The 25055-nt window shown below is 49.9% G+C and overlaps 1 protein-coding gene across 1 annotated transcript in view; it reads right to left on the bottom strand.

The window, feature by feature from the left end:
* Window positions 1–25055, bottom strand: part of KLHL29 (kelch like family member 29) — a 203882-nt gene that overhangs the window by 4393 nt on the left and 174434 nt on the right. The window contains exons 4-9 of the mRNA XM_007939263.2: window positions 22200–22338; window positions 13506–13708; window positions 12540–12799; window positions 8234–8432; window positions 7909–8091; window positions 7523–7703 (exon numbers count right to left, since the gene is read on the bottom strand). Coding sequence (XP_007937454.1) covers window positions 7523–7703; window positions 7909–8091; window positions 8234–8432; window positions 12540–12799; window positions 13506–13708; window positions 22200–22338 — 1165 coding nt within the window. The remainder of the gene's footprint in view (window positions 1–7522; window positions 7704–7908; window positions 8092–8233; window positions 8433–12539; window positions 12800–13505; window positions 13709–22199; window positions 22339–25055) is intronic.

The raw sequence follows: 25055 nt of genomic DNA, 5'->3' as shown, positions 1-25055 counted from the left end.
CGTATAGGCTGCAGATTGCATGGTGTACCCGTCACCAGGACTAATTGTTTCCATGAATCTTTGGTTTTCTTCATTCTTCTTTGCTCTGGATGAGGAGAGACCCATTGTTGTATCGAGATGGCTGCTTGAAAGCTTTTAACATCCCAGTTTGCTACTTGCCAAAGTAGGAGGTGGAACAATGTTTTGTGTAGTATGTTATGCCAATTGAGCTTGATATCCCCTGCCACTATGGTCCCGAGCTCACCAGTTCAACTACTCAGTCCCTCTGGGTAGCTGGCTGTGACCAAGAAGTGACTAGAACCTTGTTCCCTTGTCAGCTCTACTGTATACCTGGGAATTCTTACAGATCATACAAATACACTTATAGGGCCATTGTCTGCCAACCCTATACATGCAGACCTATCTTTTTATTCAGCAGTCCTGCTCTACGCCTCTCCTGTATACCCAGGCTTTATACTGTAAACAGGATTAATTAAGTAACATTCCTGCCCTCAAGGAGCTTATAGTCTAGTGGGGGAACAGCCAAATGAAACACAAAGAACAATTGGCAGGATGATAAGTGTATGACAGGTGAGAAAACAAAGTTGTACAAGGAAGGGGCCACCTGGCCTGCTCTAATGGGTCAGGTCAGACTTCCTGGAGGAGCAGATGTCTGTGCTGGGCCTTCAAGTATGAATAAGCTACTAGCTAGGTGAATGGGGCCACCACTCATCTGTCAGTTTGTCATACTGTGGTGGCTTGTGTGTTGCTATGATGGAACCCGTGCTACCAGAATTTCCAGATTAAGATAGATTAGGAAGAAGGGCCTGGCACTCTGCTTCCAAAAACTGGCCAATACAATCCCTATGGGTCACAACAGAACATAGTCTGCTTGAGTGCTGGAAGATGAGCCCTGGTTGGAAGGCACTCACCATACACAGTGGCCACAGCACTGGACTCAAGCATGTCAGTGGTCATGGAGATGGTGCAGGACTGGGCAGTATTTTGTTCTGTTGTACATGGGGTTGCCATGGGTTGGAGCTGACTCATATCAACTAATAGCAACAGGTAAATGGGGAGCAAGGGCTGGGCGCAAAAGAATTGCAGACAAAGGGAGAATTGTGGAAAAGTGGCATTTGGGGGGAAATTCATAGTAGTTCAGAATGGCTGGAGGCAGGGAGTAGTTGGGAAGGGCTGTGTGTGCCAAGCTAAGGGCTTTGGAGTTTATCTAGGGGGCAACACTCTGAAAGCAGGGAATTAACATGATCAAATTTGAATTCCAGAGAGATCTCTGTGGCTACAATGTGGAGAATGAACTAGAGTAGGAGGCTTGAAGTAGGGGGATTGATGAGGGTAGTTTACAGGAAGCTTGCTGAGAAGTGATCGTGACTTGGAGCAAGGGGTGACAGGAGTGTGAGGAAATGGTAGTGGAAAGAGAAGTGAATCAATAGGATTCCATCATCAGTTAAATGTTGGAGTTGGGAGGGAGATAGTTGCCAGGATGACTCTGGGGCTCTGGCTTGGGAAACTGGATGGAGCAGCCATGCTGGTGGGGAATAGAAGTACCCAGACCCACTGCCACTGAGTTAATTCCCACTCATAGCAACCCCCATTGGGTTTCCAAGGCTGTAAATCTTTATGGAAGTAGATTGCCTCATCTTCCTCCCGTGGAGCAGCTGGTGGGTTTGAACCACCAGCCTTCTGCTTAGCAGCCAAATGCCTTACCTACTATGCCACCAGGGCTCCTTAAAAGAAGTACAGGTTGGGGCAATTTGGGGGAGAATTATTTTATTTAATTAATAAAACAAGAAAAGAATACAAACCTGTTGCTGTTGTGTCAACTCTGCCTCATGGCGACCCCATGTGTAACAGAGTGGCTCTGTGGCCCCATGTGGTTCTCTTGGCTGTAACCTTTATGAAAGCAGATTGCCAGGCCTTTCTTCCACAGTGCCACTGGGGGGGGTTGAACTGCCAACCTTTAAGTTAATAACTGATCACAAACCAATAGCACCACCTAGGGACCTGAGTTTTATTGATAGCGAGTTTAAATTATCTGGGCAACAAATTGGGCATGTCCAGCAGACAGTGGGCTATGTAGGACTGAATGAAATGTTCAGCTTTGGGATCATTGGCACATAGATGGAAAGTGAAGAAAAGGAATTATAGTTCTCTAGGGAGAGTGGGTGGACAAGGTCAAGGCTAAGGATAAACATTGAGAAATGCTAATATTTAGAGGGAGCTCCCTTTTGGGAGTGGCCAGAGCTACCAAAGCCAAGTATGGAGGATGTGATTAGAAGACAAGAGGGGGATTGGAAGCATCTTATTTTCATTCTCAGGTCACCGGTGGTTTTGTCACAGCCACTTGAAGTGGAATGGGAGGTGCACAGGCTATTTGTGCTTAGAGGAATGAAGGGGTGGCAAGGGGCTAGCAACACTGGTATAGGTTTCTCTTGGAAGAAACGTAGCTGTGAAGGTGAGCAGAGAAGGTGGGCTCTAGAGAGGAATATGGCGCTAAGGGAGGAGTGGTGGGTTGGGAAATGGCTAACAACCAGTTCTTCAGGGACAAAAGCCCTGGTTTGTAGCATTTGCTAATATCTGAGATGTAAATCCTCCTACCATTGCCTATTTTAAGTTACCAAAGTGACGTCACCAAACACAGAGTTGGGGAGAGATGCACAGTAGGGCACCATTATATAGAATTTCTACCATATAAAGACACAACAAGGAGCCCTGGTAGTGTAGTGCTTATGTGCTTGGCTGCTAACTGAAAGGTCAGCAGTTTGAACCCACCAGCCGCTCCATGGGAGAAAAGACCTGGTAATGTGCTCCCATAAAGATTAAAGCCTAAGAAACTATGGTGGGGCAGTTCTCTTCTGTCCCACAGGGTCACTATGAGTTGGAGTCTACTGGACAGCATCTAACAACAACAACAGACACAAGAGACATACAGCCCATAAACAGCGTCAATTGCAGTCAAATGTAAACATTTAGGAAGTGATGAGTTTTGAGCATTACCTTTGTTTTTAACATAATTTCTTTAATTATGTGTTTATAAAATTTAATTTTTAATAATGGCTTAACAACTGGCTCTCAGAATTCCTGAAAATTTAACAATCGGCTATCACAAGCCAGTATGAGCCAGCTCTATCACACCATTACTTTGTCTTACGTTTAGGTAGGAAAGGCTCAGTTGTGTTTATATGCTGATAAGGGGGAGCTCAACTGGAAAAGGAAGGAAGGAATATAAATGCAAGAGAGAGGACAACTATAATGCAAGGCTCCCAGGAGGCGGATGCCAATGGAATGCAGAGTGGGAAGGGGAAGCTGTGTCCATTTGGGTGAAAGAGGAAGACAAGGCTAATGTGAATGGAGGTACATTGTGGGAGTGATGATGGCAGGAAGTCAAGGGAGTTCTTAAATGATGGTTTTCATTTTCTCTGTGAAGCAACAGTCACAGTTGTTCAAAGCATTGGGGGAGAGTATTGGGAAAGGGCCCTGGGCACTGCCAAGGTTAACACACTTGGCTGCTACCCAAAAGTCTCGGGTTCAAGTCCACCCAGAGGTGCTCCGAAAAGCTACCCAGAAAACCCTATGGAACACAGCTCTACTCTGTCACACATGGGGTTGCCATGAATTAGAACTGATAAATGGCAACTGGTTTTATGAGGTTAAGAGATTGGAGGAGAGAGATAAAGATGAGAAATATATGCTCTTGAGAGAGGGAGAAATTGATGACAAGGGGAACTGAAAGATTGCCATACATCAAGGACATGTAGAGGCTGGAGCCCTTAAAACTGTTGTGGGGCCAAATGACAAGACTGATTTTCTCCATGAGTCGGATGACACAGATCCATATGCAGAAGACAGATCTGCGTGGTGGACTGAGCAGAATGGCAAAGTACGAGGATGAGAAAAGTGATGGAACAGACAAGAAGGTGAAAACAGGAAGCAGGTGACAGTGAAGGACAGCACTTGGGTTCAGCAGAATGGCCGAGGAACTGGAGGGCTTTCTGCATTGCAGCTTGAATCTCAGTTCTCAGCCTCTGGCAGTTGTTCCCTGAGGGCTGCCCTTCAATGTCAGCCAATTGTTTCTGGTGGGCTGAGGAAGGGCTCAGGCCCCCTCAGGGGAGCCTATTGACCAGAATCCTCATCTATTGGGTTTCTCGAGGGGGTCTTCCTCACACTGGGCTTGACTGGTGTTTCATAGCTGGAGAATTAACCCCCCAGAGAAGACCAATGCTGACCACTCTACCTGCTCTCCTAACTCTGGTTCCCTCAGCACTTACTTAGCTGCACCGCCCAGGTGGAAGGCACCTCTAACACTTACCCTGTGGTTCACTACCGTACTGTGTATGTTTCTGGACTTGAGGTGGGGTCTCCACTTGCTGCCAAGCCACCAGTGTGGCTTTCTCCCCAGCACACATTTTTTTCAGGAGTCCCTGGGTGGCATAAACGGTTAAGCACTTGACTATTAGCTGAAGGATTGGAGGTTCGAACCCACCCAGAGGCACTTTGGGATCTGGTACCTCTGGTAATCTGCTTGTGAAAGGTCCCAGGCTTGAAACCCTACAGAGCAGTTTCTACTCTGCACACATAGGGCTGCCATGACTCGGAATGAACTTGAGGGCAGCCACCACCACCTCGCTGGGTCTCCCTTTTCCTGGGCTCCTCCTTTGGATCCTAGCCAGAACTCGGCCACAGCTCAGTGCCATGCAAGATGGTCTCACTCAGCCTGTGGCTCCAAGGGTGTGGGGTGAGGGGTCGACTGATTGACGTCTAGCCCTGTGCTTCTGAAGACTCAGGATTTGAGAATTACTGAAAGGGCAGCAGGAGCTGATTCAATTAAGCCACAGACGAATGATAGGTGGCTAATATGCAATGGAGTGAGTGTCTTTTTGGACAGTGTCAGAAGTTCAGATATCTGTTTTTTAAGCCACTGTGGCAGAGCTCCAAAGAGCCCCTGCAGAAGGAGCTGGGAGACGGTGGAAGATTATTGGCTGTTAGTCCTCAGTTTTTCGGTATAATGGCACATTTCGCCAAACACGAATTTCCTGAAAGCTTGTTATTCCAGGTGGCTGATTGCCAAACCACAAACCCTCCCGTCAGCTCAATCTGTCAGCTTCCTACTTGAGGATATGCAAATGATATGCAAATGACCCCGTGGAGCGAGGTGCTTGGCTATCATTTATCCAGTAACCATAGCTCCTGCAATATATTGCTATAAAATATTAGACCCAGTTATTTATATAATGATATAATACAGTTTTGTCTATTGCACTGTTGTTTTAATCTATAATTATATAATCTTGCTCCATTCCTGTAATACAGTAATGCAATATAATTATAATGCACCATATATCTCATTCATTATCAATATAATAACAATTTGTATCATTAGCATCTCCTGGAGACTAAAGTACCCTAGTGTCTGTCCCCATTATCCTGACCTTCTTGTTACCCTGAATTCACATCATTGCAACCATGTTGCACAGAAATGGACTTCCCCAAAGGGGCACCAGATATGTTCCTTGGAAAGTAGTGGGTGAGCAACAAATCCCTCTTCCTCTGCACCCTGCACCCACTTGCCTGCACACCCACTGTAGTCTTCAAGTCTGGGCTCTGGTCTCTACAATGCCAGCCGATTGATTCTAGTGGACTGAGGATGGGCTCAGGCCCCTCCAGGGCACCGTTAGCCCAGACTGCTCATCTCCTGAGGTTTCCAAGGGGGTTGTGGTCACATTGGACTTGAGCTTGAGGGCCTAACCCCCTGGGAAGGCCCATGCAGACAACTGTACCTGCTCCAGGACCAGGAATGAGAGGAGAGGAGCTTGTCCCCACCTCTTAGCTGGTGCATTCTGATCCTCGAACAAATCCCTGTATTTATCAACAAGTATAAGTTCACAAAATGAATAATCAGCATTTTAGGAGATTAAAAATAGCTGACAAAAGCAAGACAGGATGACAGATCTAGCTCAGTTTACTCCTACATAGAAAATGTCTCCTTATTAATGTATTTATTATTGGATGACAAATGGTTAGAAGCTGGTGCTTCCAGAAGGCTTTGGGGCATGGGTGGCCGTGCCGTGGGGTCACAACGCAAGCTGGTCCAGGCTCAAAATAGTATTAATATCTTCATCATCACATGGGGATTCCCCATTATCTCCAAATCAATATGACAATTAAATGTTACTGAGCCATCTCTGGGCTCCACTTGGGGGAGTTAAAAGCCCACAATGAACATTCAGATCTGTCTCACTTTGAAACCATCTTTGCTGTAACATTTGTCAAGTGTCCAATTAGCCACAGAGGGAAAAAAAAAAATTACAAATTGAGGGGTATGTGTGTCTTGACAGGCAAAAAGATGTCACATGGAGGGATGTGCTCTCTGGTGGCAGCTGATGACTTGGGCTGGGTGACAAGGTAGGGTGCAGGAAGGACATGCGGAGAAGGTGCTAGTTATGTTAGCTGTGACTTCTGGGTTGTACCATGGGGTCAGGTCAGCCCAACATGTCACTCTCTGGGGCACTGAAATCCAAACCGATTCTGTTGTCATCGCATCGATTCCAACTCATGGCGACCCCATGTGTTACAGAGTGCAACTGCATCATAGGGTTTTCTTGGCTGTAATGTTTATGGAAGCACCATGGCCAGGTTTTTCACCCACAGTACCACTGGGTGGATTCAAACGGCTTTTAGGTTAATAGTCAAAGGCAAACTGTGCCACCCGGAGATTCTGGGGCACTAGTTTCTCCCAAAGCAGGACTATGCTGATGGCTCCCTTAGGCTTCCATTCTCCCCAAGAACACTGTCTCTGGCTCAAAAGAAGAGGATTTCGTATTTCTACCCAGAGAAATGCCCACTTCCAGCCTTTGCCTACCATGTGAGGAAGCTGCCTAAAACTGCCAGCAGAGGGCAGGCTTCCACACACGGTTTTCAGGCCCTTTGGTTTATATTTTCTTCTGGAGAATTCTAGAGGCTTGGTCAGTCCTGGCTGTCCCCCAAAATTGCTTCCTTGGTGTGCAGTGACCCTACCCTGTTTTACAAACTGATTTCCTGGGATGTGTGGGATGGAGGGAGGAATGGAGCTCCTGATGTGTAATGTGCTTGCAGGGACAAAGATGATCCTACCGCTGGTGTGGCACACATTTTGGCCATCATTTCTAGCTTTACCCCTAAACTCAGCAAGTCTCTGGGCAGGTGCTCTGTTCCCAGTATGTTCTCACTGCCTGGCCAGTCTAGTCAAGTACATCCTGTGCCTTTACATGATTGGATGTTGTGCCTCTAGCTTGTCTGACATGAAATAGGATGCTGGGACAAGAGTGAGCCATCTCAGTCATTGGGGAAGGCCGACACAGAGCTCATCCTTCCTGCTTCCATCTTGCTCACCCACACTCTTCACCCTTTGTTTTGTTTGAAGGCCCTGGGATTGATCATTGCCTTATGAGTGTTCCAGTCTTGAGTCTGTCTCAACTGGGCAGGTGTTGGGGGATCAGGAGGGATGTGATTTTAGCTTTCAGTAAACATAGGACCATAACCTCATTACCTCTCCACATGGTCCACATTGCCTGCCACGCCAAGTCCCCCGAGGGTGTAAATCTTTCCATCGTAGACAAGGCTATTGTGCCGACAGCGGGGGACAGTCATTCTGGAGACGAGGTTCCAATTATCAAGCAGGGACATATAGCACCAGACATCAGCCAGCGTCACCCCTGATTCCATCCCACCTGTAGGCCATATGGGTGACAGGAGAGCAGACAGGGAATGAGGAATAGCCCGAGGCTGGGCAGGCCCAGCCCGGGGTTAGAAGGAGAAGGCTTCACCTGTGAAGTAGACATTTCTGGGTCTGGCCTTCCTCAGCCCTGACAAGTGGGGAGAAGTCCCCTTGGGAAACCCATGCCCAATCCCCAACCCAGCCCTGAGGGGTCTCACCTGAGAGGTAGATGTTGTCCCCGGCACTCACTACACTGAAGAACTCACGGTCATAGAAAGGGAGCGAGGCCAAGGGGTACCACTTGTTGTTCTGTGGGTTCCAGCAGGTGACAGCCACCAGTGAGCGCTGGGTCATCCCCACCATCTGACGGCCCCCAACCAAAACGATGACCTCAGCCACACCTGCAGGGACAAAGATGGGCACCCTTGGGACACACCCCAACACTGCCAGCCTCTGCCTGGTATCTCTCTGGGGGACCACTCAGAGTCTGGCTGACCCCACACCACCTGCATTTGGGGGGGTTTGGGGCATGTTTCTTGATACCTGCCGAGAGGCGGGGTCGGGTCCGGGGCGTCTGCATCTCCTGGCGAGCATGGGGCAGCATATGGTAGCGTTTGGCCTCATTTACTAAGTCCCGACAAGCTTCTGATGACTTGATCAGCTCCTCGTTGTCAACCACATTGAGCAGGTAGCTGGGGTGGATGAAGGGGAGGCGGACTACTGCCAGGAGCTCAGCTGCATACTGCAGGGTAAAGGAGACACTAAATCTTCATACATCCTAAAGAGGGACCTGCCTCTTGTGAGTTGTATTGAGAAGAGAGAAGGGAGAGGTGTGGGAGTACACAAAGCGGATAATTCCAGGTTGTATTTGGTTTGGGAGGTTAGACAGCCTGCTCACCCTGGTCTAGAATGGGTGCTCAGATCAGCTAGAGGTGAGGAGGGAAGAGAGGGAGAGGCCTGGTATGCTGCAACTCACCCTGGGTGGACCACCCACTCATTGCATTCATCTCTTCAGCCCCTCATTCCTTCACCCCACCTAGACCATGGACCTCTGCTTCATGTCAGGCAGTGCTCCAAGTGGGACTGAAATGAGGAGGACTGCTTCTTGAACAGGTGCAAATGTGCAAGACACATGGAGTTGCTCCAAAGAGTTTCTTTCTTGGGAACCAATGCGAGGAGATGGTGACCATGCAGCTTATACCTCACAACTGTCAGAAACTGTGTCTCCTCAACACCATTGGCATCCCATTGCCTTAAACTCACACCTGGGCCCCCTCACCCTCTGCTGAAGGCTTTTCATAGACTTACTGGAACCTCCCCTTCTTTCTGGCAAACTCTACTCCCCACTCCACTTTAGTTTCACTCAACTGATGACCACCACTGTGTGTCACTCATTGCACTTGTTATTGGGGTCCAAAGATGAGTAAGATTTAATCTCTGATCTTGAAGGGTACACAGTTCAATGAAGGTATTGTTTCTTACGAGGCAATAGCGGAACACGGAGGAGGAGTCTAGTTGGGTATAAAGCATGCAGAATCAGAGGCTTCACTGAATAGATGGCATCTGAACTGGGTGTTGAAGGGTTGTTTTTGTTAGCTGCCCATGAGTCAGGCCCCAACTCATGTGTGAGCGTGTGTCCATGGGACTGGATTGTTGTGATCCGTAGGGCTTTCACTGGCTGCTTTTTCAGAAGGAGATCACTAGGCCTGTCTTCCTAGTTTGTCTTCGTCTGAAGCTCTGCTGAAACCTGTTCAGCATCATAGCAACACACAGACCTCCACTGACAGACAAGCAGCAGCTGTGCTTGAGGTGCACTGATTGGGAATCGAACCTGGCTTTCCTGTGTAGAAGGCGAGAATCTTGCCACTGAACCACCATTGCTCTTATTGAGGGATTTCTGTCACCTGTTGCCTTTGAGTCGATTCTGACTCATAGTGACCCTATAGGACAGAACAGAACTGCTATAGATTTTCCAAAGGAGCTCTGGTGATGCAGTGCCTAAGGCATCTGACTGCTAACCAGAAGGTTGGTGGTTCAAACCCCCCAGCTGCTCTGTGGAAGGAAGATGGGACAATCTACTTCCATAAAGATTTACTGCCTTGGAAACCCAGTGGGGGTCACTGTAAGTCAGAATCAACTTGATGGCAGTGAGTTGTTGTTGTTGTTGTTTTTTAATAGAGTTTCCAAGGCTGTAATCTTCATGGAAGCAGAGTGCCACATCTTTCTCCCATAGAGCATCTGATAGGTTCAAACTGCCAACTTTTTGGTTAGCAGTGGAGTGCTTAACAACTGTGCCACCAGGGTTCCTTGTTGGAAGCACTGATAGACTCAAATTAAATTTGTTTTCTTGTTGGATACAAAAAATTTTTGTTGGGGGAGAGGGTTGGGGTGTTGGGCAGGGAGAATGCGCCTGGAGAGGTTAGCAGAGGCCAGGTCCTCTCATGCCATGCTTGGTAAGGATTTTGTAGTTTATTCTGTGGAGTTGATGAGCAAATTAATGAGGACTTTTAACAGAGAACTTACATAATCAAATTTGCTTTTTAGAAAGACCATTCAGGCTGCAGGATAGAAAATGGATTCGGAAGAAACAAGATGGAAGCAAGGGAACCACCTAGGAGATGACTCTAGTGATTCTGATGAGATTAGGGAGGCTTGGCTGGCAGAGAGAAGTAGACCCATTTAAGAGAGAGAATGGAAGTAGAAATGACCAAATGGATGTGGAAGGTGAGAAAGGAATCTAGATTCTTCTCTTGGGTAATGGGAGGAACTGAAATAAGGAACACAGGAAGAAGTATAGGCTTGGGGCTTGATGAATTAGAGAGGTTTAGGGGGCATCCAGAGGGAGTTGTCTGGTAGGTAATTGAAGATACTGGTCTAATGCTCAGGAGACCAATCTGGGAGGAGATGGAGATTTGTGTGTTTTAGTGAATTGTGGCAGTGACTATTATTAGTTGCCCAACCTAATTTCCATCCTCAGACAATAAATCTTGCCCCTCCTCACCTGATTAGTCAGAGAACCACATTCTCCTGGACTCAGTGACTGGTCCACGGTGGAGCACTAGCTCCATAACCTATATACACACAATACTCTGGATTCCAGCACCTGGCCCATCTCGCCCTTCCTTGTCCCTCTTCTGGCTCCCAATGCAACAAATTAGTCCTTCTCATCTCTCCTTCAGCTGTCTCAGCTCATTCTGGGCTTGGGTCTTCCTCATCCCATTCTTCCTGGTTGGGTCCTCACTTCTGGGCCATTGTCACCATCCACTGGTCTCTGGGTGGATTCTGGGCTCTCTGAGAATTCTCCATGCAGCTGTACTAATTTCTAGTGTCCTCACATGTTAGAACCCAGGCATTTCTATTCTGAGCTGGACTTCCAGCCAGTGCTTTCTGGCCAGCAGTGGTTCCCTGCCTCAGGACCTCACCGGGGGGCACTGCCCTCCTTTCCTCCCTTCTCTGTGCTTCGGCTCTGAGTCTGCACCTGTCCTCTCACCCTCTCCTGGCATGTTTGCAGTGGTTGCCCATCTCCCACATGGTTTCCACTTGGTCCTGGTACTCTCCATCCTCTCAGCAACCAGGGTATGGTGGGGCTCAGACAGACACTTCTCCCTGCAGGGCCCTGATACTACCCCACTTGGGCCCTGTGGCTTACTGGTTGGCTTGGGTTCTCCTTCTGGGTAAAGTTCCAGCTCTCAAGAATCCTCTGGGGTCTCCTTTGGAGATTCTCACCTCTAAACCTCCCTTCAACTCTCTGCTGCCCACCCGAGAGCTTTTCAGTTTCCAGGGGCCTCCAAGATGCTGCAGTTTCCCTCTCCCAGGACCCATTGACCTCCCTCTACTGGTCAGACCAGGCCTCCTTTCCTGACCTTCATCCCTGTTGTGGTGCAGTGAATTACTTGGTATGGCTCTCCTAGCCATGGCTTTTGTGACTCCCGTCGGATTTTTGGGAGGAACTATGCAAATATAAGAAGATTGGATAGCTAGTGAGTAATGTAAATAAGGTACATGGCACCTTTGTAGGGGTGGGGCCATGCAAATAAGGTGTATGGAACTCTAATATGGGGATTGGTTAGTCACTCTGGTAGGCTGAAAATGAGCCCTATTAAAGGTAGAAGGGGGATCTCACTGCTACCAAGTGAGAAGAGTTGGAGTTGGAGTGGAGCATGTCCTTGGACCCAAGATCCCTGTGCTGCACCTCCTTGGCAGAGACAACCAGCAGAAACCAGTGGCCGGGGAACCAAAAGGGATGAGACAGTGGTGGGCTTGCTGGCCCACAGAGCAAGAAAGCTGAGTATCTTTGGCCAAGAGACTTGCTGGTGGAGTGGGGTGCACCTAGGTGCCTCTCTCAGCAGGGCTAAAAGAGCTTTGTAACACTTGCCCAAGCAGGACAGAGGCCAGGCTGAGAGGCCAAGGGCCAGAGAGGCGTGCCTGAGGGGATAGCAGAGGGGAGACTGTTCTGATCGAAGAATTGTATCCTGAGTGCATTCCCAAACCTGAATTGTAGTCTGTTACTTCCCTAATAAACCCCATAATTGTGAGTATTGTCTGTGAGTTCTGTGGGGCCAATGCAACAAATTATTGAGCCTAGCAGAGAGGTAGTAAGTGCCATGGCAGAGATAGTTGGTTTCAGAATTGGTAAAAAGGCTGGAGGGTGGGCTGGAGGGTGGCGGTATGTCTGACCTCATTGGAATAAGCCTTTGACTGCTGATGGTGATTTTCTCTCCTGTGTGAAGTCAGAGGATGTCAGAAGATGCTGCCCCCATGTCCTTTTTGCACTGCTCTAGACCCCACAACTGCCACTGTGCCCCCAGATGAACTGGAGAAGTGGCAGGGCCGGGGGCAGGCCTTTTACCTGTGCACGGGATGCAGGGTCCTTCTTGATCCACTTGATGACAGTCTCATACACCAGCTCCTCGGCCTTGGTGTTGAGGCTGTCATTGGAGATGTAAGCGATGAAGTCATCCTTGGAGATGCTGAGGATCTCCTCCTGGGCCGCCACCTCGGGGAAGATCTGCAGCGCAAAGGCCTTGGCCATGTGGTAGAGTTCACTGCACTGCATAGCCTCGGCCATGGCCAGCACCCCCAGGCAGTTGCTGGCTGTCAGCTGCTTCTCTGGGGGTGAGAGTGCAGGGTCACTGACCAAAGGGCCTTGAAAGGGGTAACCACTATTCCTGTTGCCAGATGCCTCTCTGGCCCGGTGTCCTTGTGAGCTCACCTCCAGCATTCCACTCCTCATTCTTTCCTTGGTTTCCCTCTGCCCCATCTCACACTGACTGTCCCTGGGCCTCCCTCAGCAACTGCAAGTCCTACTGAAGGACCCAGACAGCCATCTCAGACCTTCCTCATTGCCTCATCCATTGTGAAGAGGAGGCATAGATCCTTACTACCTGGGCCAGGGGCCCACAGAGACTTGTAGTGTCTTCCTAATTGTGATAGGTATGTCTGAGGTGTCAGACTCTTTCTTTACAGTCACGTCAACAGTAGCACCCCTCACATGCCTGCCCGCTATCTCCCACATGTCTCAGCCTCACCTGACCTGACCCTCCAAAATCTGGAGGCTGGCCAACTCTCTAGAGATTTTTTTTTTTTTGGCATGCTGTTTCTCTCATCTGTTGGGAAATAAGGCCAAGTCCTCCATCCATGCTTTTGCATGCAATACTCAGAATTATCACCTTCAAAGACCTTTGTGAGATCCAGCCACACAGACCTCCTTTCCTAATCACTATTGTTTTACAAGTTTTTGCTAATCTGCTGCCACAGTGCCCTACCCCTCACCCTCCTGCAACCACCCGTAGCCGCACATGCACTTGGGGCTTACCAAGAAAGGACACACAGACTTTACAGAAGGTGTGGAACTGGAACTTGCTGGCTGCCTCCAGCAGGGTCTTGGCGTTGGCCGAGTCGATGACCAGGGATCCCGTGTAGACAAACTCCAGCAGCAGTTCCAGGACATCTGCCTGCAGGTTCGACAGGACCAGCTCCAGCTTCTCCCGGCCTCCCTGGCCACCATCTCGCATGGACCTAGGCACAGAGACCAGGGTGTCCTTACCTGCTGGCTCCCGCGGCTGCGGCGCCACTTTCTCACAGGGCTAGGTCTCCCTGCACACTTCGGTCACGCCCTTCGTTTAGGACTCAAAGGACACGGCAATGGACACACCTGAACCTAATGACCTTACACGGGATCTGAAAGAGAAGAGTCTGACCAGAGATGCCCAAAAGAATAGAAAACCCTGCTTAATTATCACTACTTGGCATGTCCATGCAAAAAAAGATGCAAATCAAAAAGCATGAGCTGTGGATGGGGACGAGGACCAGGACTGGCCTCAAAGGGAAACAATATGGTCACACCCACTGCGTGTGCCAGCTTTTCCACCCAGCAAGACCAACAAGGCCAGGGGCCTAGGTCCCATGGCCTCAGATGGGAGACTGTCCCATGTGACTGAGGCTGGTGAGGCTCCCAGTTGGCTGTGATCCCAGCCAATGCAGGCACTTCCTTGGATGGCCCTGTACTGTCCCAGAACCCCAATACACCCCACCTTTTTCCAAAAAACATATTGTTTCCTTTTAGGCATGGAAAGGAAGCCCTTCATGACATTGCTTTGAAACTGAGGACGAGACAATATAGACGGACAGAATGGTTAGAGCTGGGGAGGAGGGGAAGGGGAACAACCAAGGACTTCCGCCACAGACAGCCAGCAGCCATGACCTGGGACCTGGCCCGGGGTGGGGCCCTCCTGCCACATGGAACACGGGGTCAGAGGTCAGAGTGGCCTGCGTGTAGAGTGTGCATCGGGCTTGTGAACTGAGGGGAGCAGGGGAGGGACACAAATATATAAGTATGCTTATATCTGGTGTCTACAGAAATACAAAACCATTGTAAGGGCTCCTAAGGTCTGGGCAGCCGCACCCTAAAGCTGGACCTAGAAGGAAACAGATAAAATGAAGCAAAAATAACACCAATACAGAAGTGACGCCAGGAGGAAAAATACCCAGAGTGTTAAGAGACAGGAGGCAATTTTCTCAGAAGTGACGGGCTTGGCCACCCCGTCTCAGCCGCTCTGACCAGTCCGGAGACCTGCACTGAGCCTGGGCCTGCCCAGGGCTGGGGTCAGCCACATGGCTATTCCACCCAGGGGCGTCAAGAGTTTGGTGACTGGTCCCTTGGGTGCACCTGTGGCTGGCAACGGAGTGTAGAGGTGTCCGGCAAGCGAGGCTGGCTAGCCATAGAAAGAGGCAGACTCCTATGCAAATGGGTGGGGGATGAGCACTGGGCACAGAGCCAGAGGCTTGGGTCCTCAGCTCTGCTACTGACTGGCTCTCAACCTTGGCCTCTCAAGCCCTCGGCCTCCTCTTCTGTAAAACAAGACAATTGAACTACACAAGATCTAAAGTCCCTTGGAGATTTTATGTAACAGAGGCTGATAAATACCCTTCTCTACATGGTGGAATCTGAAATTCCACCATTAGTGAGACATTCTCTCAGGTTAAGCACTGGCCTCTCACACGGTCTTTGAAATGCCAATGTTACCGGGTCAAGAACATGTTAAGCTGTGATCCTGCTGCCTGAGAAAGTGCCCAGTGTCTTCTCCCAGGGGTGCCATGCCAGGTCCTCCCTGCAGAACAGCTCATCTGACCAGAAGCACTAAAGGGTAGTCTGCCTGCAAGCCCTTGGCAGGCCCAGAGAGCCTGGGGGAAAGGTGCCAGCTAAACAGAGGGTCTGAGCAGAGCCTTCCCCATAACTTGCTAACACGGTGTGTGGGTGTGTGTGGGTGTGACTCCTTAAAGTGACTTAGCACACCTATAGTCTGCTGCTTCTGGGATGGATTTCTCCCTTCATTGGCTTTGTCAACTGTAAAAATAGTTCATTATGATTTTCTTTTTTAATTTGACAAAATCTCCGAACAGCCAGGACTCAGAGGCCATCTGGTCAACCTCTGCCCCCTTGCCCTCTCACTCTGAGTCTTCCCCCTTGGACTTTGCTGCCCCTTCCTTCTTCATTTCTTACATGCTGCCTTTCCTCCTTATGCCCTTCATGCTCTGTGGAGGACATGCTGGGGTGACTAGCCAGGGCAGGGCTGACGGGGCCTAAGTAGGGCTGTTTCTCTCCTCCCCATGTCCCCAGTCACTGCTGCCTCCACACTGGCCAGCTCACCTGTCCACCCATGTGTCCTCAGGCAGGTGGCTCAAACCCATGAAGAGCTGAGGTGGGACTTCAGGACAGACAGACACACACACAGAAATGCACACACACCCTGGCTGGCCCTGAGAACCATGGAATCACTGAGGGAAGGGGTGTTAGGCAGGTGGACAAGGCATCCATGGTCCTATAGGTGGGTTTGGTGAGACCAACATGGAGAACTTGGAAAGAGTTGCCCATTTTGCCCAGAGTCTGAGTGGGAGAGAGGTCACTGGGGATAAGCCGATGTCTGTGTGACAGAAGGACACAGGGATTCTGGGAGAAAGCATAGGTAACTGTAGGTACTTTCTAGGTTTGGAGGGGACTACTAGAAAAAAGTTGTGCAGGGAGTGGCTGGAGGCCCGTTGAGACACTGTGAGCTGCATACCCATCCCAGTGGCTACAGAGGAATATTTGGGAATGTGACAGAGACTGTTAGGCAGCTGAGTTTAAGATCTGCAGGAGGGAAAGCAGGGCTAGGGAGACCTTGTGTGTGCTCATGTGCTCAGAAAGGATGGCCTGGCCTTTCTGGTGTGATTCCCACATAGAAGCTCAGGTATGTCATTGTCCATTCCAGGGTACAAAGACAGGCATGCAGGAGTTTCACAGAGCCCTGAGTACTTGTGTGGCTCAGGCCAGCCCTAGCCCACTGATCACAACTCGGTAATGGATCTCGCTCACATAATTCACAAGCATCAGAGATTAGTGTTTGCTCCTCTTGTAAACCAGTCTTCTAGGTACAAACTGTTGATTCTGCCTGAAGTGCTGCAATTCACAATTGCCCAGCTCCACAGAGAAGGAGATGAAAAATGTATAGCTTGGTTATTCAAGTGTATTGGGTTCCTGTATGTCCAGGATCTTTGTCACTCAGTTAGGTGGGTCCTTTTAGCCAATGGAGTCTCTGGGTGGTGCAAATGATCAATGTGCTCCACTGCTAACTGAGAAGCTGGATGCTTGGAATGGTCCGAGGCACCTTGGAAGAAAGGCCTGGTGATCTACTTCTGCAAACTCAGCCACTGAAAAACCCTGTGGAACACAGTCCTACCCTGACACATATTTGCCAATATTCACCACAGCTTCCTCTATCATTGCTGGACAGGGATTGAGAAGCCCACAGCCTATAGGTGAGGCTTTGAGAAATTAACAGAGAAATGAGCTAATCTGTCCACTTGTTTTCATTCAATATGAAAACCCATTCAAGTGTGTCATGTGCACAAACAGGCTTTGTGAGATGAGTCTTTGCTGGTGTGTGTGATGCCAGCTGCAGGTGTCGATCCCATTTTGTCTGATGAGGGCTGTAGCTGTTCTCCTTGCCCAGGCATTATCTCCCACACATGGACATGGGGAGTACGTTTGGAAGTGCTGGCAAGGAGGGCAGTACCTCTACTGTCTCTAAAGAGCAGAATGTTCTCCTGTCTTCTCTGATGGAACCTGCAGTTGGCCCAGCTAGTGAGCTGTTTGGTATCACTGTGACCTCAGAGGGTAAGTGGAAGGACATCGCCATGGGCCAAAAAAGAAAATTCAGGGCAGATCTAGGTCCTGCTTATTGGTGTTGAGAAGCAACCCTGGACTTGAGAGACTATAACCACAGGACCCCTACTAGTTCTAACTGAGAAACCAAACCAGTTGCTGTGGAGTTGATTCCGATTCACGTCAACCCCATGTGTGCCTGAGTAGCACTGCTCCACAGGGTTTTCAATGGCTGATCTTTTGGAAGGAGATCACCAGGCATTTCTTCCAAGGCACCTTGGGGATGGACTCAACCCTCTATCCCTTTCAGTTAGCAGCCAAGTGTATTAACTCAAGGACTCCCCAAGTAGGTCTGTTGTTGCTACTTGCTGTCTAATTCAGTTCAGACTCATGACACCCCCAGGTGACAGAGTAGCACTGCTCCACAGGGTTTTCAAGCCTGTAACCTTTTGGAAGCAGATCACCAGCCTTACTAGGTCTACTTTGCTCAAAATCTTCCTTCCTTTCCAAAGCCTGGGTTCAGCTGCTTTCCTTTCCTTGTTAAAGCCCCACTCAATCCTGGATCCAGGATCCAAGCTTGGATGTGCAAGATGGATGGCTGTGATGAGGCCCGGTTCCTTTTCCTGCAGGGTTTTCATCTTGATCATCACAGGGGGTCAGAAGGGGTAGCAAAGGGATGGACGTGGCAGATCCAGCATTCTCACCACAGGCTCTGCTTCACGCACTCTTCTCCAAGGTTTCCTCGGTTTCTGGCCCTCACTCCAAAGGGTTTGCTCCATGCCCAGGTGTAGTGAGTGCCTGGGATTGAGATGCCTGTTTTAAGGGGATTACATCTTCCTTGGGCAGGTCCTGTGGCCAATTTACAAATATTTCTAACAGATGTGTGCACACACATGCACACATATAAACTTCGTAACTTTTGCCATGAGTACAGGTCCATACTGTCAGCTGGGAGTTCAGTTTCCTTTCTCACTGTCTTTGTGAACAAATAAGCAATGCCTTTTTGTTTTTCTCCAGGTTGACAAATTGATGGTAGGAACATAAATTTGGAATCAGACCTCAATTCGAATCCCAAATCTACTGGCTACTTAATTTCTCTGCACCTCAACTTTTTCATCTGTAAAATGAGGGTGCTGCTAAGAGTACCTGCCTCTCAGGGCTACTGGGATGACTTCCAGGACAATATTAGACACCTCTGCAAGTTTACTTGTGGGGTAGATCTTGCCTTTGTCAGAGGAAGAAGACAAGAGTTTGTAATTCAATATGGCATGAATTCAGGGAAGGGTGATGGAAGGATGTATGGGGAAGGCAGGGGTCAGCCTGGAGAATAGGCCTAGAGAAGGGGCTCTGGCCAGACTTTGCCCTGACTGTCTGAGGGGCTGACGGGCAATTGAGCAGAAAGGACACTGGGCCACTGGTCAGAGGGATGCTCTGAGCAAGCTCTTCCACTCCCAGTTTCATTGTCATTTCTTTTAAACCACAAATCTGACCATGAACCTCCCCTTCCCCAGGCTTAAGGTCCTTGGGATCTGACTCCTGCCTCTCTCTCCAGCCACATCATCTCCATTTCAGCTTCACACTTGACATTACGGTTCTTTGTAGTGCCTTTAACCCTCCTGTTGCTCCAATGTCTTACTTGTGTTCTTCTCTCATCTCTCTCCTTGTTTGCCTGGCAGATTTCTTTTCTTCCTTCAAAACCCATGTCAGATGCTTCCTCTTCCAAGAAGCCCTCCCTAAATGTACACCCTGCACAGAGGTAGGCATTTTGCCCATGCAAAATCTCCATTTCTGCACTTACTCTGCGCTGGCATTAATTCTTGCTTACAATTCCCCCTCCACCAAGGCTATAGGCTCCCTGAGCACAGACACCCATCTTATCTAGTGTATTGCGCAAGGCCTGGCACCTCAGGAAGTACTTATGCTGGTGTGCTGGGTGAATGGTGAGGAAACAACTTGGCTTCCCATTCACCTTTCCTGTGGTTCCAGGTGAGGACATTCACACTGGTGCTGGGCCTGGGGGGTGTTTTTGCAAGGGTTAAGTGTGGTGGGACAGTATCCTCACTGGGGTTGGAATGGTAGGCATGTCACCTGGCCTAAGCTGGAGATAGGAAAGAGCCTAGCTTGAGCCTCCAGGCCTAGGATCCTGGGACAGCAGAGGGAAGGGCACCTGTACCTGATGGGAGCCCAGTGTGGGTGGGTCTTTTCCAGAACCTTGAGGACACTCATGAAGGTGAGAGCAAGACACAGTGCCCTGAAGTCCCCCTCACTCAGATGGTTCCTGCTCCCTCCTCTAACAAGAACGAAGCCACCGAAGACAGTGAGTGGCCCTGCATTTGAGGTCAAGGGCCGGCCCATCTCTTTGCCTCTGGGCCACTCTAGGCTGCCTTGCACTAGGTCTCCAGGGTCATAGACATGAAGGAGACTGAAACAACAAGGTAACTTCAGCTACTCTCTGATTTTACAGGGCCAGAAAGGAAAAGATCTTCCAATAAAGATTCTGCTTTCCTCCCTACAGAAGGAGTTCATTTGCAGCTATTAGCGTAAATGGTGATATATGCCCCTCAGTTAGGGCTAGGGAAATAAAATTTGAAATGGCTGCAAATTAACATTGGGATCTTGCACCTTAGGGGTGCCTCAGGCTCTGCTCAGGCCTCCTCCTCTCCCGCCCTCTTTCCCTGAGTGAGTGACCCTCCCGTACACTGAGGGCTCTACCCTGTCTCCAGGCCCAGACCTATTTTGATCCATCCACTGGCCACCGACCGGGCCGCCCTGTTTGGGTGTCTCTCAGGCTGCTGACACGTACCATGTGTCTAAAGTGGAACTCATCATCTTCCCACCACCCACCTCCTTCCTTGCTCTCCCCTCAGGAGGGCCTTCCTCCCTGTGAACACGGATGTACCTGACCTGTCACTGCCACTTGTCTCATGTTCTGGGCTTGTATTTGGGAAGCATCCCCAGGACTGGCCCTGCCCATCCCCTCACTGTCCCTAGAGGATGTCAGAGCTGTAAAGGAACTTGGACATTGCTTCAACCAGCTTCCTGCTTTACAGATGAGGAAATCTGAGAGAGAGGGCAGGTTCTGACTGGGGTCATAGGACAGGTGGCAGTCAGCTAGCTCCCAAGGGAGTGCTCTCTCCCTTCCAGCCACTGCTTCTCAGTCTCTTCAGTTAGAGTCCCTGAGGAAGTTCTACTGTGCCTTACTTCCAGATGGGCACCCCTCCTTGCTGCTTCTGATGACTCCACAACCTCAGAGCAGACCCAGAGTCCTACCTGGGCTCAAGGCCTGCCTGCCTGACCTAGCTCACCCTCATCTCTGGGAAGGCTCTCTCCCCTTCCTCCACTGCTCATGCCTGTTTTCTGTCCTGAAATTCTCTCCCTCCCTCTTCTCTCCCTGTCCCAGAAGCCTTCATGACCTGCTCTGGCCTATACCCTTTGCGATCTCACTTAGTGGTGTCCTGTTATCTGTTGTGTGCTAGTGTTGGGCTATAAATGGAGGCTCTCCAACGGTTGGCAGAGGGTACTGTGCTCCTCTTTCCCATGACCTTCCAGCCCAGGGCCAGCCATGCTTAAGGACCATCCTGCCCCGCTCTGTCCTCTCCAGCTCAGCTGGAGCAGGGGCCAGCGTTGTAGGTTGCCACATTTGTAATTCAGCAGCCAGGGGCTGGTCAGAGCTAGTTCCAGAGTTTGCCAAGCATGGCAGCACAAAGACCTTCCTGGCCTGAAGAAGCCACTGAATGTGTGCCCCACTCCCCCACCTGAAACCTGAGTGGGAGACCCGAGTAGCCCATGAGACAAGAAGTTACAAAGAGCCTGGCCCTTCCTGCACCACTGAGGCCAGCGCGGCTGGGGCAGAAAGGATACAACAGATCAGAAAGGAGGTGCCAGCCAGTGTGCCATCCTGAAACAAAACACAGTCACTCCGGGGTTAGTTGGCAATTCAAACAGAGCACTGGGAAGCAAGCAGAGGTCCTGTCCTCCCACTCTGAGCAGAGTCCCGGCTCCGCGTCTGCCCCGGAGAGGCTGCAAGGCAAAATGAGCAGCGGCATTAATCTGCTGATGGGTGAGAGAAACATGAGCGTTACCCTGGGCTGGCCTCCCTCACTGCTCTCCCTCACTAAGGAACTAGAAGGTGGCCCCTGACTTCTTTGCAAGGGTATGAAGCAGATAAATTAAAAAGTCAACATAATGGGGGGAAAAAAAATGCTCATGCACCATTAAGAGTCATTCAGGTAGAAATAGCCGGGGCAAAGGGCAGAGAGCGAGGGGAGCCAAGGCTGAGAGAGACCGTGTTTAAGACACACCTGGTCTGTGCTCAGACAACGCTGGCTTAGGCTCAGTGAACAAGTAGGGTTTGGCTACACGTCTCTTCTCCCAGACTCGGGCTGGGGACAAGCGGCTCCTTGGGAACCTCTGCTCTTCAGTGGGGGACAGTCTGGTCGATCTGCTATCCTGTCATTAAATTTTCCATCGGCAGCTGTGACGATGGTGCTGAGGACCTTGCACTGGCCCAGTGGGGGCAGTGTGCAGTGGTCCCTTAAAACAGAGTCTACAGTTCTCCTAATCTGAGAGTGGGCTTGTGAGCCGCTGAGAACATGGGATCCTAGGGGTGGGGCAGGATGTAGTCTACTGCTGGCAGAGGCCCCTGATGACCAGAAAAGCTGTGTGGAGAGGGCTGGGAGCAGTGGCTGCTCTGAGGCTGTGTGTGAGAGGACACTCAAGGAGAAGGGAGTAGGAGAAGGGGAGATGGCTACTGGCTCTGTGACTGGGAGTCACGCTTCAGGAACCTGCAAGAGAGGGGAGGAGAAAAGCGACACAAAAGCGTCCTACAAAGGAACAGACCCGACCACAGCTGGAAGGAAGGCAAACCTTTGAATCAGGTCCTTGAAATACAAGCTGCAGGAAGCTAGAACATTTTGGTGGACTTCAAACTCTCTGCCTTCAACAACAATTTTCAGGTCTGTAAACGCTTTCGCTCTGCGCTGCTGGTTCAATTCCTTCAACATTTCTGCAGAACAGAGAAGACAGACAGGGCCAGGTTCCCATTAAGAGTTTATTATTATTATTATTTTCTTTTTATTTATTTAATTTTGTTTTCAAGAAGTAGAGAAATAGGAAATACTTGGTATTGTTTCTTGGCAAGACTGGCTCAACACTGACAGTCAAAAGAAGTCACAAACATAATGCATAAACAAGCAGGAACTGGGAGGGGCTACACAACCAAAGGAATAACCATTTAAAAAGGAAAAAAATTACAAAACCACCAAATACAATTGAAAAGAAAAAAAAAAAAATCAAACCCAGAAATTGAAGGTTGGGGGGAAAAGATTCCCATACTGACAATTGGAAACATAGAAAATACATCATCACAGACAATTAAAACCTGTTATATAAACTAAGGAACAAGTTCTCCAAATGTCAATGAGTGCTGATGTAATTATACCAAGTAAAGCATGGCATTGTGATGTAAGATGGGCTGGATATGGTTCAAAGGAATAAAACCCACAAAACCTGCAAAAACAGCGTCCCTTATGTTAGACACTCACAGCCATGGTAGGGGAGAGTTTCTCCAGGAGTGTGGCCGGAACACCAGCCGAGAGACAGGAGGGGCCAAGTGGGGGCCTGGCAAGCCGCTCCTTCCCTTTTCACACTTACAGGGATTGTCTGGGGAAGCAAGCGGGGGACAGGGACTCTGGGAACCTCCTCCCATTTCCTGGGTCATGTTCTCAGGAACCCCACACTCCCCTGGAGGGGTCAGCATTAGGAGCCAGGCTTGCAGTCCCAGTAGGTCCCTGAAAGTAGCCTCTGGGGTCTGCCCACTTTTATGTGCACCTACCTTTGCCTGGTGTCTTGTCCACCTAGAGTGTCCGGGCCTCTGGGCTCCAGACGTGGGAATGTCAGAAGCTTCTACCAGACCCACCCCAAGGCTCAGAAGAGGGAAGGAGGAAAGAGTCTACTAGCTACTCGGTTTAGTTTATATCTGTTCTTCCATTTGCAGAATTACAGCCTTCAGATGACCAATGCTTCCCCCAGCTTCACCTGGCCTACACCTGTCTGCCTGCCCTAGGGCTGGCTCTACTGATAGGTTTAGAGCCACTGGATGAAGACTGCCCTTAGCATGACTGGGAGTGGGACGCCAGAAGCCCTGATTCTTGGCCCAGAATGAGCTAATCTGTAATCAAGCAGGGCTGTTTCCTTTGGCAGATGGATGAGATAGGGTAGTCTAAGTGAGTCCTGCCCTCTAAGCTCTTTCCATCACCGCAAGCCCTACAGGTCTATGCTGAACCCTGGCGGGGGCTCTAGAATTTCCCTCCAGCATGCCCTGCTTCAGCTTGACCTGTCATCTCTGTCCACAACTACCCATGGGTCAGCATCGGCTGCTTGCCAAGACGCACATCCGGGCCCAGCTCTGCCACTGACATTGTAGGTGCCCTAGCACCTCTCCGAGCCTCTGCTTCTACACCTGTCACAAGGGGATGGAGGTTCCTCCTTGTTTCCCAGGATATGGGGAATGTCAGAGGGTCAAGATGAGCTCCAGGATGGGAGGGGCTTTGTAGGACTGGGAGATTAGGCAGCCCTTTCTTTGTGAGGACACACTAAGCCTGGTTGAAGGCCAGAGTAGACAGTGAGATGGGGTCCCTGAGAACACTTGCATGCAGGGACTGAGGGGCCCTCTGGGAGCCATGGGCAATTTGAGTCCCTAAGCCCCAGGACCCCCACTGGCAGGCTGAGTGTGGAGTTACAGCAGGGCCTCCACATGGAGTGTGGGGGGATGTAGCTTTCCCTAGCCACACATGGGGTGTGCTTGACCTGGAGCAAGAAGGGGGCAGGAACCCTGGGTAGACCAGCAGGGCATCAAGCAGCAGATTCAAAGAAGGGATGGAGGACACTGCAACATGGTGGTCAGTGAGGAAGATCTTCAAAGCCTTGCCATGGGAGCTTGAACTTAATCCTGTGGGGACCATGGAGCTCCCAAGGGACTCTCAGCAGGTAAGTAACGTGATTAGATGAACCACTCTGGCAGCAGCCAGAATGTGGAGGCTGAACATGGAGAGATAGACTAGAGGCTGGAAGTGAGGCAGGAAGTCCAGTGGTCAAGGGCACAACTGAAGCCAAGCCTGAATGTGAGCCCAAACTCTCCCTGAAGTCAGCATGTGACTTTGGGAAAGTTAATTAACATCCCCAAAGCCCCTAAGTCCTCATGTATTGAAGGTTAAATGAGACAGTGTCTGGAAAGCAATTAGCAGAGAGTTTGACACATAGTAAGTGCTCAGTTAGTGGAAGACTCCATGTTACTGTTGATGGTGATGATCTTTCCATAACTCAAGTGGGAAATGAAGTTAGGAATGGGGCAGAGAAGAACTATTTAGGCAGCAGAGGTAAGTTGGAAGGAATGTGGAGAGGACAGGGAGGAGTGAGAATGATGTCCGGGTTTCAATGGAGGGAAGTAGGACATCCAGGGGAGATGTGCGGGAGGCCGTAGACAGAGACCAGGACAGGATAAGAGGCAGTGGGAGCCAGCAGCAACACAGATGGCCTGGGCATGGATAAGATGACTTGAGGCAGTCTGTAGGCTATTACACTCTCACACTGCAACTCCAGAAATAGCCACCAACTGAATGAATTCTCAAACCACAACAAGCTACGTGGGTCACGCCAGTGTTTTGAGTGATGTAATGTGTGTGTGTGTCGGGGGAAGAGTTCCGGGCTGGAAGTCTGAAAACC

The sequence above is a fragment of the Orycteropus afer genome, unplaced genomic scaffold, assembly GCF_000298275.1.
Source record: "Orycteropus afer afer isolate SDZICR_OR568_19922 unplaced genomic scaffold, OryAfe1.0 scaffold00058, whole genome shotgun sequence".
Classification (NCBI taxonomy): Eukaryota; Metazoa; Chordata; class Mammalia; order Tubulidentata; family Orycteropodidae; genus Orycteropus; species Orycteropus afer.
Note: the sequence above shows the minus strand (reverse complement) of the source record. Positions and strands in the feature narration are given on the sequence as shown.